This window comes from Erythrolamprus reginae, chromosome 2 (assembly GCF_031021105.1).
Source record: "Erythrolamprus reginae isolate rEryReg1 chromosome 2, rEryReg1.hap1, whole genome shotgun sequence".
Taxonomy (NCBI): Eukaryota; Metazoa; Chordata; class Lepidosauria; order Squamata; family Dipsadidae; genus Erythrolamprus; species Erythrolamprus reginae.
Genome location: NC_091951.1, coordinates 324,094,444 through 324,112,156, shown reverse-complemented (window position 1 = coordinate 324,112,156; position 17,713 = coordinate 324,094,444). Strand labels below are relative to the sequence as shown.

At 38.5% G+C, this 17,713-nt stretch overlaps 1 protein-coding gene across 3 annotated transcripts in view; it reads right to left on the bottom strand.

Annotated features, from left to right (window-relative positions):
• Nucleotides 1–5,681: 5,681 nt before the first annotated feature.
• The window catches only part of SLC38A9 (solute carrier family 38 member 9), a 57,855-nt gene continuing 45,823 nt past the window's right edge, over nucleotides 5,682–17,713 (bottom strand). For 2 of the 3 annotated variants that reach the window (XM_070743338.1, XM_070743337.1), the window contains exons 13-16: nucleotides 17,172–17,285; nucleotides 13,892–14,040; nucleotides 7,214–7,303; nucleotides 5,682–6,257 (exon numbers count right to left, since the gene is read on the bottom strand). In XM_070743338.1, the coding sequence (XP_070599439.1) occupies nucleotides 6,092–6,257; nucleotides 7,214–7,303; nucleotides 13,892–14,040; nucleotides 17,172–17,285 (519 nt within the window). In that variant the 3' untranslated portion in view covers nucleotides 5,682–6,091. The remainder of the gene's footprint in view (nucleotides 6,258–7,213; nucleotides 7,304–13,891; nucleotides 14,041–17,171; nucleotides 17,286–17,713) is intronic. The other variant, XM_070743339.1, reaches the window with a different exon arrangement.

The window sequence follows — 17,713 nt, the reverse complement described above, 5'->3', positions numbered from 1 at the left end:
AAATTTGGTAGCCCTAAAGAACAGGAATTGTAGCATCTCCTTAAAGTGCTATTAACTAATCTGGTTATCAATCACCATCAATTTAGAAGGGAGAATATTTAGCTCCTTCCTAAGACATGAGCCAAAATCGAATCAAAAATGGATCTAACCTATTTCCCTCCAGAAGCCTAGAAATGCAGCTTCTTCTTCATTTCACTCAGCCTTCGAAGTAGCTGAATCTGATGAGAACACAAGTTTTACAACTGGAAGGCACCTTATTCGTAGTTAATTCCAATAAATGGCTTTCTAGCTACTTAAGATCCAATTATTTAAGAAGTCAGGCCTTTGAAACTTAAAAAAGAGCAAGATTTGAGGATAACACTGGTTATCCTATTGAACTAGCATAGATCTAGCATAGTTACTAACAGGAATTGGGAGCCTGCGGAACTTGTTCCACAATCTGTGAAACCTCATCATTTGTATCAGGATGTGTCCTAATTATTTTGAAACCTAAATTTACTCATAATTAGGGCCTTGTTTATGTTTTCTGCAGCTTAAACAAAGTTCTCAGAAGATAAATATACAGAAATGCATTCCCAACAATTACAGAGTACTTGTTAAAAGCTATCAGTCAGAGACCTTCACTGTGGTAACCCAGAACGGAGTACCCATAATTGTTTCTTTACATGCATTTAAAATGAAAACAGAAACATTTAAAAAAGTCCATTGCTCTTTCTTCTTCACAGATTTCTACATGCTTTTCACTTCAAACCACATTTGGTAACGAGACACTAAAGCCACCCCCAAGAAGCATATGCCAGGGGCATTAGACTGTTTGTCTCCATGTACTGGCACTATATAGAAATGTTAGATGAAATGAGGAATTACACTGGAGATGCATCAATCGTGCTAATTCACTTTCTGTTCCACTTGAAGGATTTCTTGGTGATGGGAGAATAATGCTACGCCATGAAGGCCAAGGCTTCAAAGATTTCTGAAGGCAGATTTCCAAAGTGAGAAATTAGGAACATATACTGAAATGCCATTACATGCAACAAGTATTTGAGGACATACCTTCTAAATGCAGCTGGTTATAAAACATTAGCATTAAGTATACAGGAGGGGTCTCCAACCTTGGCAATTTTAAGCCTGGTAGAACCAGCAAGGCTAGCTGGGGAATTCTGGGAGTTGAAGTCCTCCAGGCTTAAAGTTGCCATGGTTGGAGACTACTGGTCTAGAGCAGGGTTGGCTCTTCTAGAGCAGTGTTTCCCAACCTTGGCAACTTGAAGGTATCTGGACTTCAACTCCCAGAATTCCCCAGCCAGCATTTGCCAAGGTTGGGAAACACTGTTCTAGAGGGCCGATAGGCTGATCCTCAAAGCATTACACCAGGGCACTTTCTATGAAAATGGACAATGGTTCTTCCAGCAGTAGTTTTTCTTTTAAAGGACTACATGGTGGAAGAAAACTTTTTTTCTTTTGATTCTTCCCTGACATGCACAGGATAGGATAGGTCAGTGATGGCAAACCTTTTTTCCCTCAGGTGCCAAAAGAGCGTGCGTACATGCTATCGCACATGTACGAGTGCCCACACCCATAATTCAATGCCTGGCGAGGGGAAAAACAGCCCCCTCCCACTTGCTGGAGGCTGGAAATGTCCTGTTTCACAACTTCTGATGGGCCCCGTAGGCTCGTGTTTTGCCCTCCCCAGGCTCCAAAGGCTTCCCTGGAGCCAAGGGAGGGTAAAAATACCCTCCCCATCTCCTCAGAGAACCTCTGGAAGCCAAAAACACCCTCCCAGAGCCTCTGTGAATCAAAAATCAGCTGGCCGGCACCCACATGCACATTGGAGGAGTGATCCGGGAGTGATCTGAGCTGCTCAATCAAACTAATCCATATCAGAAGAAGAATAGAGTGGAAATCATAACATTATACATGTATGCAGAATTTTTTTTTACAGAGTTTGATAAGATTAAATATTTCTTAGGTCTGCAAGACTCACATAGGTTGGCACCCACATGCACATTGGAGCTGAGCTAGGGCAACAATTTGCATGTCAGCAGATATGGCTCCGCGTGCCACCTGTGACACCCATGCCATAAGTTTGCCATCACTGGGATAGGTCCTGCAATGAAGCAGATCCAGACTTTGGTGGCAGACCCAGGATGAGTGGTGCTGAACTGAGGCCAAGCGTTCCCTTAAGCAAGTATGTCATTAGGCCTATATTCTATGCATGACCTCTGAGCATGGTCTGCCTTCTCTGAGGGCTACTCCACAAGAACAGCTCTGAAGAAGTCCTCAAGAGATGTTTTGTACTATATAGATGTGGTAGGTTTTGTGCCAGAAAATAAGCAGAGAGGTTGTGCCTGGAGGAAATATAAAGAAAAGGCTTAAACAGTGAGCATGATGGAAGTCCAGGGTATTGTGCTAATTTATTTTACTTATTTATTTATTAGATTTGTATGCCGCCCCTCTCCATAGACTCGGGGCGGCTAGCAACAATAATAAAAACAGCATATAACAAATCTAATATTTATAATGACTAAAAACCCTTATTAAAAGCCAAACATACACATTAATGCACTTCCTGATGATGCACAGGGAAATCCTGCTTACAATAATGTAATCACAACCTCCTGGTCAATGAATCACAATGGTATTTCCAAGGGTACATCCAAAGTAGTCCCACTATTTCTGTGTTTTCATATTTATCACTTCTCTCCCTGATCAAGCTGTAGTAAGCGGAGTCTTATTTATTTCCTTCTCGGTTGTTAGATGAGTGCTGGAGACAGACAATTGGTACAGCATTCCTAAGAGGCAGCTCAATTGCCAAGAGAGGAAAGAAAAGTAGAGATATATAGCAAGATCCCTAGGGGGAGAATGGGACTTCCCCAAATTTAAGACAACCTGTTTAGGATTACTATACAGTGATACCTCTACTTGAGAACTTAATTCGTTCCATGACCAGGTTCTTAAGTAGAAACGTTCTTAAGTAGAAGCAATTTTTTCCCATAGGAATCAATGTAAAAGCAAATAATGTGTGCAAACCCATTAGGAAAGAAATAAAAAATCTCGGAATTTGGGTGGGAGGAGGAGGAGGAAGAAGAGGAGGACAGTCGCTGCCAAAGGAAGGTGAGGTGAGCGTCCTTTTTGCCTTTCTGCGCCCAGACACTCCAGGAGGCAACCTTGCGCTGGGTGTATGGGAGGCAGCGCGAGGGAATCACCACAGCGAAGTGGTTTATTCCCTCTCCAAGTGCCCAGAGAAAGGAAAACGCTCCGTTCGCTCTGGGCTGCCAAAGCCTCCTTAAGCACCACCAAAAGTTCCTCCAGCAGCCCAGGAAAACCCAAAATGGCTGGGATTAAAGTGGGAATGGCAGGAAACTGGCCGGGCCTTCGTGCTGCTCTCAATTTTCCTGGGAAATTTTTCTGGGCTGGGGTTCTTAAGTAGAAAATGGTTCTTAAGTAGAGGCAAAAAAATCTTGAGCACCTGGTTCTTATCTAGAAAAGTTCTTAAGTAGAGGTACCACTGTATTGGCTTTTCTTTGCCATTAGCCAGAAACTACCAGTAATAGAAAATTAAATTCTGAGGATAAGGTGCCTGACACCGAGGTCCTCTCCAGAGCAGCCCTGCCATCAATTCCCACCCTGCTGATGAAAGCCCAGACATGCTGGGCAGGCCATGTTGCTAGGATGCCAGACCATTGCATCCCTAAACAGCTCCTCTATGATGAACTGTCCAAAGGAAAGCGATCGCGTGGGGGACAATGGAAGCGATACAAAGACACGTTGAAAGCCTCCTTCAAGTCCCTCGATATCGACACCACCTCCTGGGAAGCCCTGGCACAAGATCGACCAACATGGCGCCTGCTGATCCACAAAGGCTACCAGATATCTGAGGCCAGAAGAACATTCATAGCAGAAGAGAAGCGAACACTCCTCAAAGCCAGAACTGCAAATGCAGTGACAATGGTACCCACACGTCTGCCGAACATGTGACAAAACATTTCGTGCCCATATAGGACACATCGCGTACAACCCACAACCCATTAGATGTCAAGGTCCTCTTCGAACACGATGGACAAACATCACCAGTAATATAAAGCAGAATAGTCAAGCTGAATGGGAAAAACAGCAAAGCTTTTCCTAATGATTCTCTTTATAGCTTTAGAGAAGTTGCAACCTTCAGAAGACTGGGAGACAGATAGATGCATTTAGGATGTGTATGTGTACAAGGTGCTGATTCAATGCAGATGGGGCTTTTTCGAATGTAAAAAGCTACCCCTCCTCAAAGTATAAGGTTGAATAGCCATGATGCCGAGAGACAGATAACCCATGTCCAGAGTCAGCAAAAAGGTAACCATAGGTTTGTTCAGTCCCAGATTTGAGTCAAAACAGTAATTTGAAACAAACCACAAAAGATACAAAAAGTTTCACAACCACACTTTGCATTTTGGGCAGAGGGTTGGTACGGCAACAATGGAAGTCAACATTTTGAGCTCACTGTAAAATTACTGGTGACTGTTTAGATTTAAAATGGGACACCTTACACTGCTGTGCAAAATAGATACTTCTAGACCAGTGATGGCGAACCTATAGCATGGGTGCCACAGGTGGCACATGGAGCCATATCTGCTGGCACACGAGCCATTGCCCTAGCTCAGCTCCAACGTGCATGTATGCACTGGCCAGCTGATTTTTGGCTCACACAGAGACTCTGGGAGAATGTTTTTGGCTTCCAAAGAACCTCCACGGGGATGGGTGAAGGCGTTTTTACCCTTCCCTGCCTCCAGGGAAGCATTTGTAGCCTGGGGAGGGCAAAACACGAGCCTACCAGGCCCACCAGACATCCAGAGGCCCCACCAGATGTCCAGAGGGCCTCCAGGGGGCAGGGGAAGCTGCTTTTGCCCTCCCCTGGCCAGTGTTCCCTCTAATTTTTTGGGGGGGTGGGCGGAAAAGTATAGTGTCTGAGCGGCAGTCCCTTCGGGACTGGGCGGCACAGAAATAATAAATAAATAAACAAATAAACAAACAAACAAATAAAAAACCCACCCTGTTTTGCCTCAGAGAATTTCAAAATAAAATACTGTACTGTGTGTCTATAACAGTGAGCTCATAATAGGGCAACTCTATCAATATCAAAATGCCACTTAAATAGTTGAGCTAGTTTCAAACTAGATTTTGATTTTCTTTCTCTCTTCCTTACTCCCATTCTTTTTCTTTCTCTTTTCCTTCCTCTCTTTTTTCTATCTGTTTCTCTCTCTTCCTCTCTCTCTCCTTCCCTCTCACTCTTTCCCTCTCGGCTTCTGGGCAGGTTTGGAAAACTCTGAGTTGATGATGATTTTTAAGTGAGCAATTGCTCACTGCTCAGCTTAGAGGGAACTATGCCCCTGGCATTGGATTACGGGTGTGGCCACTCGGGCATGTGTGATAGCACGCACCCACGCTCTTTTGGCACTCGAGGGAAAAAAGATTCACCAGCACTGTTGTAGACCTTCCATGCCAAGTTAAAGAAAATGGACAAAACATTCTTTCTCTTTGTGCCAGGATATGTAAAGAAACCTCTTTCAGTCTGGATATTGTAGACAATTAGGAATATCACAAAAGATATAGTTTAGTGTTAGTGGTATTTAATGATTTCCTACGTGCTGTGTTTCAAAAGTAAAATAATTCAAAACACTCTTCTTAACAGTAGCAATATATAGTTTTCTAGTTCAATAAAATCCCTTGTTTATTTGCCTAGAGTTTCTTAAATGGCTTTTCCACATAGAAAAAAATTATAATTTATAAAAAAGAATTTAATAATTCTCAAATAATTTCCATTTCTACTTGACATTGCAGCAGAAATTCACTCAGTTCCTTCCATTTGCTTTGGTGCTTCATATTCCAAGATGCAGTCTCCAGTTTTTCTTTATAGTTTGTTTGTTATTGTTGGTTTTTTCAAAGGCTGTTTTCTCCGGAACAGACTAAGATTGAAAGATGGCAGTTTACAAATCTACTGCTGCATAACTTTTTTATAATACTGTAGGATACATCTTTTGTAATACTGTTCAAGGTAACTTTTTGGTACTCCCGCACCTCTTGCAAAGGAAGAACTCTGATTTAAGATTGATTTTCAAATTAAAAATTGTGCCATCAGGTTTGCCACTCCGAGAAGAATGATCAAACAATGGCTGATTAGTGCAAACCAAGTCAGCTGATTTTCCCGATGCAAGGAGATGATATAGATGATGGATGGATATACAAATACAAAGGCAAGGCCACAGGTTGCTCCAGAATATCTGGAAGAAAATAACAAATGGTTATATATTTATTTTTTTCAGACAACAATCTCTGCATGCATATTCAGTGATAGGTCCAGCTGATTTGAAGGAAGGTTCAATCATACTCCCATTTCTAATATTCATATCTATTAGATGATAGCTGGGGCTGGGGCTTCATATATTTTATTTGCAAGCTTGAGGGGGTTTACTTACAGAAAAAAATAGGAATAATAAGGTGACAAACACTTTGGAATAGAATACAGAGCTGTATCTTTATGTGCTATACTAAATACGATATTTTGTGTGAGAAGTAAATGAGGTCAGATAGGGACAGGTAAGCATCAGTGGCATTCCACATGTTGCAATTTCCAGCTTATAGAAAAAGAATTGGGCAACTTTTTTTTAAGCACTTACAATTCTGTCATAATTGCCAATGACGTATGAGTCATAGGTATGTGGCATTTATAGGTGTCACTGGGATTTTCTTTCTTTCACCTTTATTCTTAGTGAAGTTTATTTTTCCCCTTTCCCTGTTTGATTGTGGGAGTCACACTAGATGAGGTATGACTTCCGATTCTCCACCCATAGCCTGGAGTTATCCAGAAGTGTAGCCTGATCTATATATACATCAGCATTATTGCATAAGAATTATAACACGTTCTTCAGAGAGGATAGGGCAATTATCACAGCTGTGGGTTCATTTGGGTAATTCAATGCCTCTGAATGTGAAAGAAATTTAATCTGGATATTTTTGCTACTCTGGTAGTGACTAAGAAAAAGCCAAGTTGTACTGAATTGTTCCATGTAGAGAAAACGTGTAAAAAAGTGAAATTCTGAGGGTTATTTAACAATTTTACCACTTGAGTTTGCTGCATGCATGTGTCAGATATGAGAATCACCCACTATTTTTTTTAAAAAAAATTACATGATAGTTAGCATTTCAGCATAAGAATTCATTCATATTTCAAGGGTACCTTATGATTCCCCCTATATTAGGATAAAATCTGGCCACCGCAACTCCAGTTCCTACAATGATAATGTTTGAAACCAGCACGTGGAAAAAACTGTAAGAAAAGAGAAAAACCAAGCTATGTAACTCTATGTAAGAGCAACTCCTTTTATTAGTTTCAATAAGCTAGTAAAAATCTTTCCTTTTCTGTAACTCATCCACTAAAGCCAATTACTTTTTTAGATGAAACGAGCTTGACAAAAAGTGATACTCCCAACAGCCAAATGTTAAGTTGGTATTTTGAATACAATATACCGTAGCTATCTGAAATTCACTTTTCTAAGGTTCTTTTCTATTTGCCATGCCAAAGTTTATAAATGTAAACTCATCTCTCTCTTTCTCTCACTCTCTTTTACGCTTACATACATACATATGAACAGTGACCGTCATCCTGTATACTTTTAAATGCCATCCATATACTCTATAAAGTGTAATAAATTACTATATAACCCATGTACCAAATCAAAAACAATAATTTGGTTGAGCAGCTCAGATCCAGGAATGATCTGAGCTGCTCAATCAAACTAATATGTGTATATTTGGTTTTTATAAATAAGGGTTTTTAGCTGTTTTATTATTGGATTGTCACATGCTGTTTTTATCATTGTTGTTAGCTGCCCTGAGTCTACGGAGAGGGGCGGCATACAAATCCAATAAATTATTATTATTATTATTATTATTATTATTATTATTATTATTATTATTATTAATGAATAACAGAAGAAGAATAGAGAAGTGGAAATCCTAACATTATACATGCATGCACAAACAAATTTTAAAGATTTTGATGGATTAAATAAATATTTATTAGGTTTGCAAGACTCACACCTAAGAACAATTTTTGTCAAACTCATTCTTTAGAGAGAATGTAAACAAAAAAGGATTTGTATCCTATCTCACCTTCTTAAATTTTATAAGTAGAAAAAAAACTTGGAAGAGTTTTCACATTCCGAGCAAGGCCTATCTATTAATATAAACATACCATCTCATTTAAATAATGATTCAGAAATTTCATACACTTAGAAATGGGATTCTTACCTCTGCTAAAAGTAGCATGTATACACACACACACACCATAAATATCAGAATAAATATATATGGTAAATATATAAGGGTATTTGGTCTTTAAACAAATAAATCTTGACCATACAGACTCATAAAAGTGATTCCATCCATTACTTCTACAAATTCAATGTAAAAGCTCACAGTCATTTTATTTCTTCAATCCTGGGGTGGTTATTTCTTTTCAACAATGCAAAATTATTGGTTTGATGAGTCCAGAGTTCACCATAAAGCCATCACGACAGTGGTTTACATATTTATTGTTTGATGCTTGTAGTCTATCACTATAAATCAGAGGTGCCAAACTCAAGGTCCGCGGGCTGGATCTGGACCGTGGGGCTAGCCTGGAAATACCAAAGGACCTGCCCACGGGCCTCCATTTGACCTGTTTACAACCGGGAGAGTGGTGGAGGCTATGGAAATCAAAAACAAGGTAAGGGGGGCACGCATGTCCTATTTTGGCCAGCGAAGTGTTGGAAGAGGCCGTCGAGGCTAAAAACAGTGCATGTGGGGTCATGCATGGCTGTCTCGTCTCCTCCTCCACTCCGGCCTGTGGAGGAGAACTATAATGCTGATCTGGCCCTTGAAGAAATCCAGTTTGACACCCCTGCTATAAATGAATTTTGAGGCAACCTGAACAAAGCCTGTCCTATCACAGTTACCTAAAGAAAAAGAGTCCTCGGAGAGGGGTGGCATACAAATCTAAATAATAATAATAATAATAATAATAATAATAATAATAATAATAATAATTATTATTATTATTATTATTGGGGTGCTACATAAGTTTGGAGAAGTAAATGATTACCCTTATTTTTTATCAAGTGCATATCTATGAATAATCTGAACTTAATGAAACAGTTGAAAAACACATTTTAATAATAATAAATTTTATTTACGGTCAAAGACCATCAATATAATATTAATAATAATTAAAAAGAAAAAGAACAGGAAACAGGACTTTTGGCATTTTCTTTCTTTGAGTCAGTATTGACAAGTCTGTGCAGTGTTCTTCACGTTACCTCAGAAGCGGATTGCCATAACAACAACACAGAGTTGGAAGGGACCTTGGAGGTCTTCTAGTCCAACCCCCTGCACTACTTCAGACAAATACTTCAGCCTTCTACCTACAGTCCAGAGTATGCGACCATTCTAAAATTATCTAGCTCGATTTGTAGTGCTATATAGCTATAGCTGATCTAGGTGGGTGCCGTCATGGATAAGAATCCCAGACACTGAGGTAACAGGTAAGTATTTATTCAACCAATGCAAGACAACATGGAATGCACATGACTGAAACTGAGGTAAATTCTGCCTGACAGCTGACTTTACACCAGCTATCAGGCGGTTCAACCAATCAACAGTTACTAACTTTTCCGCTCCACGAGCGCCCCCCTAGTGGTCTCCCGACACACACTACATGTAGCAAGGGAGAACTGAAACAATATTCTCTTGGGTTCTAGCTTGATTACAACATCCAACAGGCTATTTGAGAAAACATAGCTAAAATTAAGATGATGCTGAAGAGCTAAACAAAACCAGTGTGTGTGTGCCAGAACATGTCTATAAATACACTTTCTTAGCCTCTACATCAGGAAGTAGATTCTTAGAGCTGGCATTAGATGTAGCTGAAACTTCTGGAAAACTGACAGATCTCCACTTAGCACAATAACCTGGGATTAATGTATTTCTAAACACACTAAGTTTCCAGGAAATTGTTACGGACCAGCAAATAAATTATTTCCACTGTCAACTCTTTAAATTGAACTAATAGTGGGAGTAAGTTGTATTTTTATCTCAACTCAGAGAGATAAAATCTGTCCTAAAGTTCCTTTTTTAAGAGTGCAGTGAGAGCCATTGCAAAAATAGCAAATAACTACGTCTGTACATTTGGGATCTTAAAAGAAAATGTTCAGACCTGTCCAGGTCATGTCACACCTTGTGTACTGCAGTGTTTTCTACAATGGGCTGCCCTTTAAGGCTATCCAGAAGGTTCATTTGGTTCAGAATGCAGTAGAGAAAGTGATGGGTATGTCTCATTTTGCTCATGTAATACCTCTGCTTCATAAACTCCACTGGTTACCAAGTTGCTTCTGAGTGTGATTTAAGATGCTGGTTGTTACCTACAAAGCACTGCTTGGGTTCCTTTGATTAAACAATGCCACCTATTGGGATCCTTAAAATTCACCTTCTCTGCCATAGTGTTAGAAACATAGAAACATAGAAGACTGATGGCAGAAAAAGACCTCATGGTCCATCTAGTCTGCCCTTATACTATTTCCTGTACTTCATCTTACAATGGATATATGTTTATCCCAGGCATGTTTAAATTCAGTTACTGTGGATTTACCAACCACGTCTGCTGGAAGTTTGTTCCAAGGATCTACTACTCTTTCAGTGAAATAATATTTTCTCACGTTGCTTTTGATCTTTCCCCCAACTAACTTCAGATTGTGTCCCCTTGTTCTTGTGTTCACTTTCCTATTAAAAACACTTCCCTCCTGGACCTTATTTAACCCTTTAATATATTTTAATGTTTCGATCATGTCCCCCCTTTTCCTTCTGTCCTCCAGACTATACAGATTGAGTTCATTAAGTCTTTCCTGATACGTTTTATGCTTAAGACCTTCCACCATTCTTGTAGCCCGTCTTTGGAACCATTCAATTTTGTCAATATCTTTTTGTAGGTGAGGTCTCCAGAACTGAACACAGTATTCCAAATGTGGTCTCACCAGCGCTCTATATAAGGGGATCACAATCTCCCTCTTCCTGCTTATTATACCTCTAGCTATGCAGCCAAGCATCCTACTTGCTTTTCCTACTGCCTGACCACATTGCTCACCCATTTTGAGACTGTCAGAAATCACTACCCCTAAATCCTTCTCTTCTGAAGTTTTTGCTAACACAGAACTGCCAATGCAATACTTAGATTGAGGATTCCTTTTCCCCTGTGTTTGACCTCTCAAAGGAAAGGTTCCCCCAAGATCTGGATGGCCCCACCCTGCTGTTATTTCAAAGAGCCTTGAAGAGCTTTGGTGAGGGTGAATGAAGCTCCCTTCTGGTTATATACTTTGCTCTGAGTGGTTGGCTGCTTTGCACCGTCTTTTGTTCTTTGTTTTTATTATTATTTTATAATAATATTATTTTATTGTTCTCTCTGTCTTTAAGTATGAAAAGCCCAGAGTTGTTGGGCATCTGGCAATCTAACAATATAATTGTTAGATTGCCGCTCCGAATCCTCGGAGAGGGGTGGCATACAAATCTAATAAATAGAAATAAAATAATAAAAATAATAAGTAATAAAAATACATAAAACATAGCTCTTACTAGCATCAGGATGACAAAATTGTCCCTGGAAGAAAAACTCAATCTACTATATCAGTTTGAAATATTTTTTTCTAATTTTATGGTCTCATCTGTTTGTGTATACATGCCTTTGATACAGTGCTGACTCTTGGTGACTACATGGAGTTTTCTTGGCAACCTTTCTGGAATTGGTTTGCCATTGCCTGATTCCTAGGGTTGAGGAGAGTGACTGGCCAAAAGTCTCCAAGCTGCTTTGTGCCTAAGACAGGAACTCACAGTTTGCCAATTTCTGAGCTGGCATCTTAAGCCAGTATTTCCCAACCTTTTTTGAGCCGCGGCACATTATTCACATTTACAAAAACGTGGGGAACATTAAGGGGGGGGGAGAGAGCTAAAAAAAGTTTGGACAAAAAAACCTCTCTCTTCCTCCCTTTCGCTCTATTTCTCTCTCCATCCCTCTTTCTTTCTCTCTTCCTTCTTCCCTCTCTTTTTTGCTTTCTTTCTTTCTCTCTCCCTCCTTCCTTCCCTCTATGTCTTTCTCTCTCCCTCCTTCCCCCCTCTGAGCTTCGCTTCGCGGCACACCTGACCATGTATCGCGGCACACTGGTTGAAAAACACTGTCTTAAGCAATGCACCAAACTGGATTCCCCTCAATGTTTAGAGTCTTTAATTTCTCCTTTATTAGCAGATAGTAGTTACTACCCTAGTCACCACTGTTTACAAATGTTAGTATCACACTGAATAGAGAACTGTAAGAAGCTGTGGGCTTCTTATAGTGATATTTGATTAAAACCTGGTGTCTGGTGGCAAACAATATGGCTTTCTTACTGAAACTAAATAGATCTGAATTGAGTCAAAGCCTGGATAGGAAGCTATTCCCTATGCAAATACTCTGTTATTTGTTCTAAATGTCCTGAGCAATGTAATAAAATCAAGAATATTGTCTGAGAATCCATTTGTCTAAAGGTCACTATCAACCAGAAGCACTCGTGATTCCTGCAGCTGTTTATGGAACCTTCCTTATCTGTCAGAAAACTCTTTGAAGAAAGGCACATAAAATGTTCACCTTGTTGACTTATGATAAAAATGACTCCTGAATTAGTAAGCAAGAATTCTCCTTTTTTAAATTTTTTAAAAAAGGACTCATGTTAATTTGTCCAATTTTTATTGGTTTTGCCTTGTTTTTTAGCTGCTCTTACTAGAGCAGGGGTCACCAAGCTCTCAGACTTTGGGGACCACAAAATTTATAATTTTAAATCCCGCGGACCATTAATATGATTTTTTAAGAAAGATAAATATTATTTATTGCAACATAAACATGCAAATTATTGGACCACTAGTTGGTGACCTCTGTACTAGAGCGTGGACTTTGTACACAAGCAGGAGGCTTGGGTGGAACACACAAACACACACGCCCCCCAAAAAATCCCATAAAGAAATTATGCATTCCACTTCTATATTACACTAAGATACAGTTTCAATCAGGATAATCAAGATGCCAAATTTTGGTTAATTGCTCTAAAGTTACATACGGAATATCAACACCTCTATTTATACATCATTTTAATCAAACAAACAAACAAAATCAAAACGAAACATAGAAACATAGAAGATTGACGGCAGAAAAAGACCTCATGGTCCCTCTAGTCTGCCATTATACTATTTCCTGTATTTTATCTTAGGATGTATATATGTTTATCCCAGGCATGTTTAAATTCAGTTGCTGGAACTTTGTTCCAAGCTCCTACTACTCTTTCAGTAAAATAATATTTTCTCACATTGCTTCTGATCTTTCCCCCAACTAACCTCAGATTGTGCCCCTTTGTTCTTGTGTTCACTTCCCTATTAAAAACACTTCCCTCCTGAACCTTATTTAACCCTTAAACATATTTAAATGTTTTGATCATGTCCCCCCTTTGCCTTCGGTCAACCAGACTATACAGATTGAATTCATTAAGTCTTTCCTGATAAGTTTCATGCTTAAGACCTTCCATCATTTTTGTAGCCCGTTTTTGGACCCGTTCAATTTTGTCAATATCTTTTTGTAGGTGAGGTCTCCAGGATTGAACACAGTACTGCTCAGTACTCAGTCACAACACAACGAAAACACTCCCTCTCCCTTTGAGACTGACATGAAGCTTGAATGAAAAGCTATCACTAACCACAAGAGAAAGTTTGTTCTAACAGTGGCAAATAGGTATTGACAGAATATATCTAGGACAAGGGTATGAAAACAAGAAATAGAATTAAGGTATGCCAAAAAGGGGTGGTTTACCTTGGATAAACGTTTCCAAAGACGTGTCCTAAAAACTGAACTCGTGCCAAGTAACCAAGCAGTGGGTACACAGTCACCATCTGGAACAGTAGGAATATTCTTGCAAGAAATGACATAATGTCATTACTGGGGAAATTATCTAAAAAATTCTAACAAAAAGAAAAGTTAATGATGCGAGTGAAATGGGACTGTCATTTCCTTCTACCTCTATAGTCTATGTTTATCAAGGATTCTAAAGCAATGGAAATAAAGACATTTCTATTTAATTAAAGAATATATATAACACATCCACATATTATGATCATAATCGGATTACACAAGACTTGGAAAATTATATAACGGCTTCATTTACATATTTGTTTTTTTAATCATGGAAAAACTTACTGTATTTTTCGGAGTATAAGACACACCTTTTTACCCCCAAAAGAGGGTGAAAATATGGGCGTGTCTTACACACCGAAAGAAGCCCCACCCAGCCACCCCCACTCTTTGGCCTCTGCCTGCCAACAATTTGTCGTTTGGCGGGCCCCAGGGGAAGAGCCTTCTCTGTGGCGGCCCCAGCCCTCTGGAACCAACTCCCCCCGGAGATTAGAATGCCCCACCCTCCCTGTCTTTCGTAAACTACTCAAGACTCACTTATGCCGCCAGGGGGAGTTGAGATATTCCTTCTCCCATACAAGTTATGCATGGTATGTGTGTATGTTTGGTTTTATAATAAGGGTTTTTAGTTGTTTTATTAATTGGATTGTTACATGCTGTTTTTTGTTGTTAGCCGCCCCGAGTCTACAGAGAGGGGTGGCATACAAATCCAATGAATAAATAAATAAATAAATAAATAAATAAATGAATAAATGAATAAATAAATGAATAAATAAATTTACTTCCTTGCAACACACAGCAGCAGAGCCTAATTAGCACAAGCCACAGATTATCTGCCTCCTGACACTCAGCTGATTGATTGAAGTTGCCAGCATGCCTACCTGTTAACATGAAAGTGAAACAAAGCTGCAGGGAGGCAAATTGCTGCAGGGAGAGGCATAGGCTGAAACTGGCTGTTTGTTTTTTGCTACAAGGAGGTAAGTCAGTAACTATAAATGTCTATAGAACGTTCAAATTATTAGACTTATTTTTTTAAAAACTGCTTGATTATTGTCCTAGACAACTTAACAAAATGAAGAAGCTTTGTAAAATAAATGCTTGATCTGAAGAGGCCCAGTGCTATTGTATCTTCTTTTAAATAGCAGAGAATACTTCCAGATCTGTAAAAGTATAACCTGAAATGTCCTGTTTTAATATTAAGTATTAGTATTAAGTTAAGGCAGCTGAGTTAAATCCTGACTTAGTCATGTTTTTGGAGTAGATCTATTTAAATAATTGAGAGGAGTTAGTGTGATTACATTTAAGAAAACTTTCTGGGATTAATATACTGCCATAAGGTACATTTCTCCAATTCTTTGCTATTTCTATGGGTCAGACACACATGCACAGAAAACAGTATGTATCATCTGTGTATTTGCTGTTTGGCAAATTGCTGGGAGGCAGAGGCCTTTTTTCCTTTTTTTCCTCCCCTAAAACTAAGGTGCATTTTATACATCTTATGCATCTTATGCTCCGAAAAATACGGTATACCATGGAGTTACGGAATTTTGTTCCTGAAAGACAAATGAAATATGGCTTCATTATTTACAATAGTTTGGTTCCAGAATTTTAAAAGCTGCAGTCTTATTGTAAATTAAGTTTTGTATCTTAAGTAGAACAAATTCTTATACATTTTATATTCTCAATACAAACACAGATGCATGTCTATATTTGTGTGTTCTGTTTTCCCTTAAACAAATTTATTTTGACATAGTTTTCTAGACAAATGTATGTCTTCAGATGCATAAAACATATTCTGAGATGCCCAGCTATGCTGGAGAAGGGATTGTAAAACATTATAGAAAAACAATTTTTGCTTAATGATCTGTTTTCTTTTCCACCTACAGATATTTTTCATTTATACGCCAGTCCAGTGTACACCAGCATACTTCTATATAACCACTGTTTACCATTTGAAAAATAGTACCATACTTTAATTAAACACTGAGCCAATCTGGATGTCATCTCAGCTGTGTAAACCATATGACGAACAAATATTTGGCCTGTATACGAAATGTTTGTTCAAGGTGAGAATAATCCAGGAAATCCCTAATTAGCTCTTATTTCACATTTCATTTGAATCAGGAAACTAAATTTACCAGTTTGGAACTTCATGTAATAGCCTAAGGAGTCTAGTTGTTGCAAAACTGATAAACATATATTTCCAGTCGAGACAAAAAAAGGAAACCATGTTTAATTAGAAACTTCTTAATTTAGTTTTAGCTCCTTTAGTTCAAAGAAGATGAATGTACAGGCTAAAGGCTCACTACATCAGCTAATTAAACCAAGACAGATTCATCTGAACCAAATTTCTTAATTTGAAAAAGTAACCAACTTTTCTTTACAATTAATATCTGCATTGAAGTGGTAGAAAAATTGGTACAATGGGTTATTCCGATTGGTGCAACTGGCAGCTAGTATTTAATGGTGCCAAAATAGCTTTAATTAGAAAAATGTGGTATTATTTTCCTATTCACTTTCCTATTAAAAACACTTCTGAACCTTATTTAAAGGGTTAAATAAGGTTCAGGAGGGAAGTGTTTTTAATAGGAAAGTGAACACAAGAAGTTAATAGCGCTTTAAGGAGATGCTACAATTCCTGTTCTTTAGGACTACCAAATTTCTCTTTAATAGGAAAGTGAACACAAGAACATGGGGCACAATCTGAGGTTAGTTGGGGGAAAGATCAGAAGCAACGTGAGAAAATATTATTTTACTGAAAGAGTAGTAGGTGCTTGGAACAAACTTCCAGCAGACGTGGTTGGTAAATCCACAGTAACTGAATTTAAACATGCCTGGGATAAACATATATCCATCCTAAGATAAAATACAGGAAATACATGTTGTGAGCCGCTCTGGGTCCTTGGAGAGGGCCGGCATACAAGTCTAATAAATAATAATAATAATAATAAATAGTATAAGGGCAGACTAGATGGACCATGAGGTCTTTTTCTGCTGTCGATCTTCTATGTTTCTATTGAAATATGACATTGCTCATAATTCTGACCTGATGCATCCAGTGAAAGTGGGACCTTATACTATATTAGATGCAGAAGGAAGAAAAGGGAACAATGCTTACATATACTGTAATCAATTCTCAGCAATTTAAAGAAAGTCCTCCCATGTTAAAAGATTTTTGTACCTGTTCTATACACTCCTTGCTCAATGGTGGAGATGGAAAAGAGGCGAAGATTAACACCCCAACATAGAGATATGTTATACTGACTAAAAAGTAAGCAATTGAAAGATCTCTGACCTGTAGTTAAAACACAAGAAAGCAAACAAATAAAATCAGCTTGTTTCAATTATTATACAGAAAATTAGTTACAGGACAAATCCTGGAACAGTTAAATCATGGAACAACGAATCTTATTGTTTGAATTAATTGTCCCTTGTGTCCCAATAAATGGAAAATATATTGCTTTTAATTATTAACTAGATACAATAATAGAGTGACTTTGGGACTATGTGTTAAAGCAGTTACACACATACAAACAATTTAGCATACATTCAAGGACACAAAGAAAAAGGCTATTATAAATTTGGAGATCAAAGTTAATTAAGCCATCACGTTCTCAAAAATGAGCCTACTTGGACAGGATCCCTTGTTAAAAACCAAACTTTTCCTTTTCAAAAAATGTGGATACCAAATGACATATGGAAATTATACAAGTCTCTTCTTTT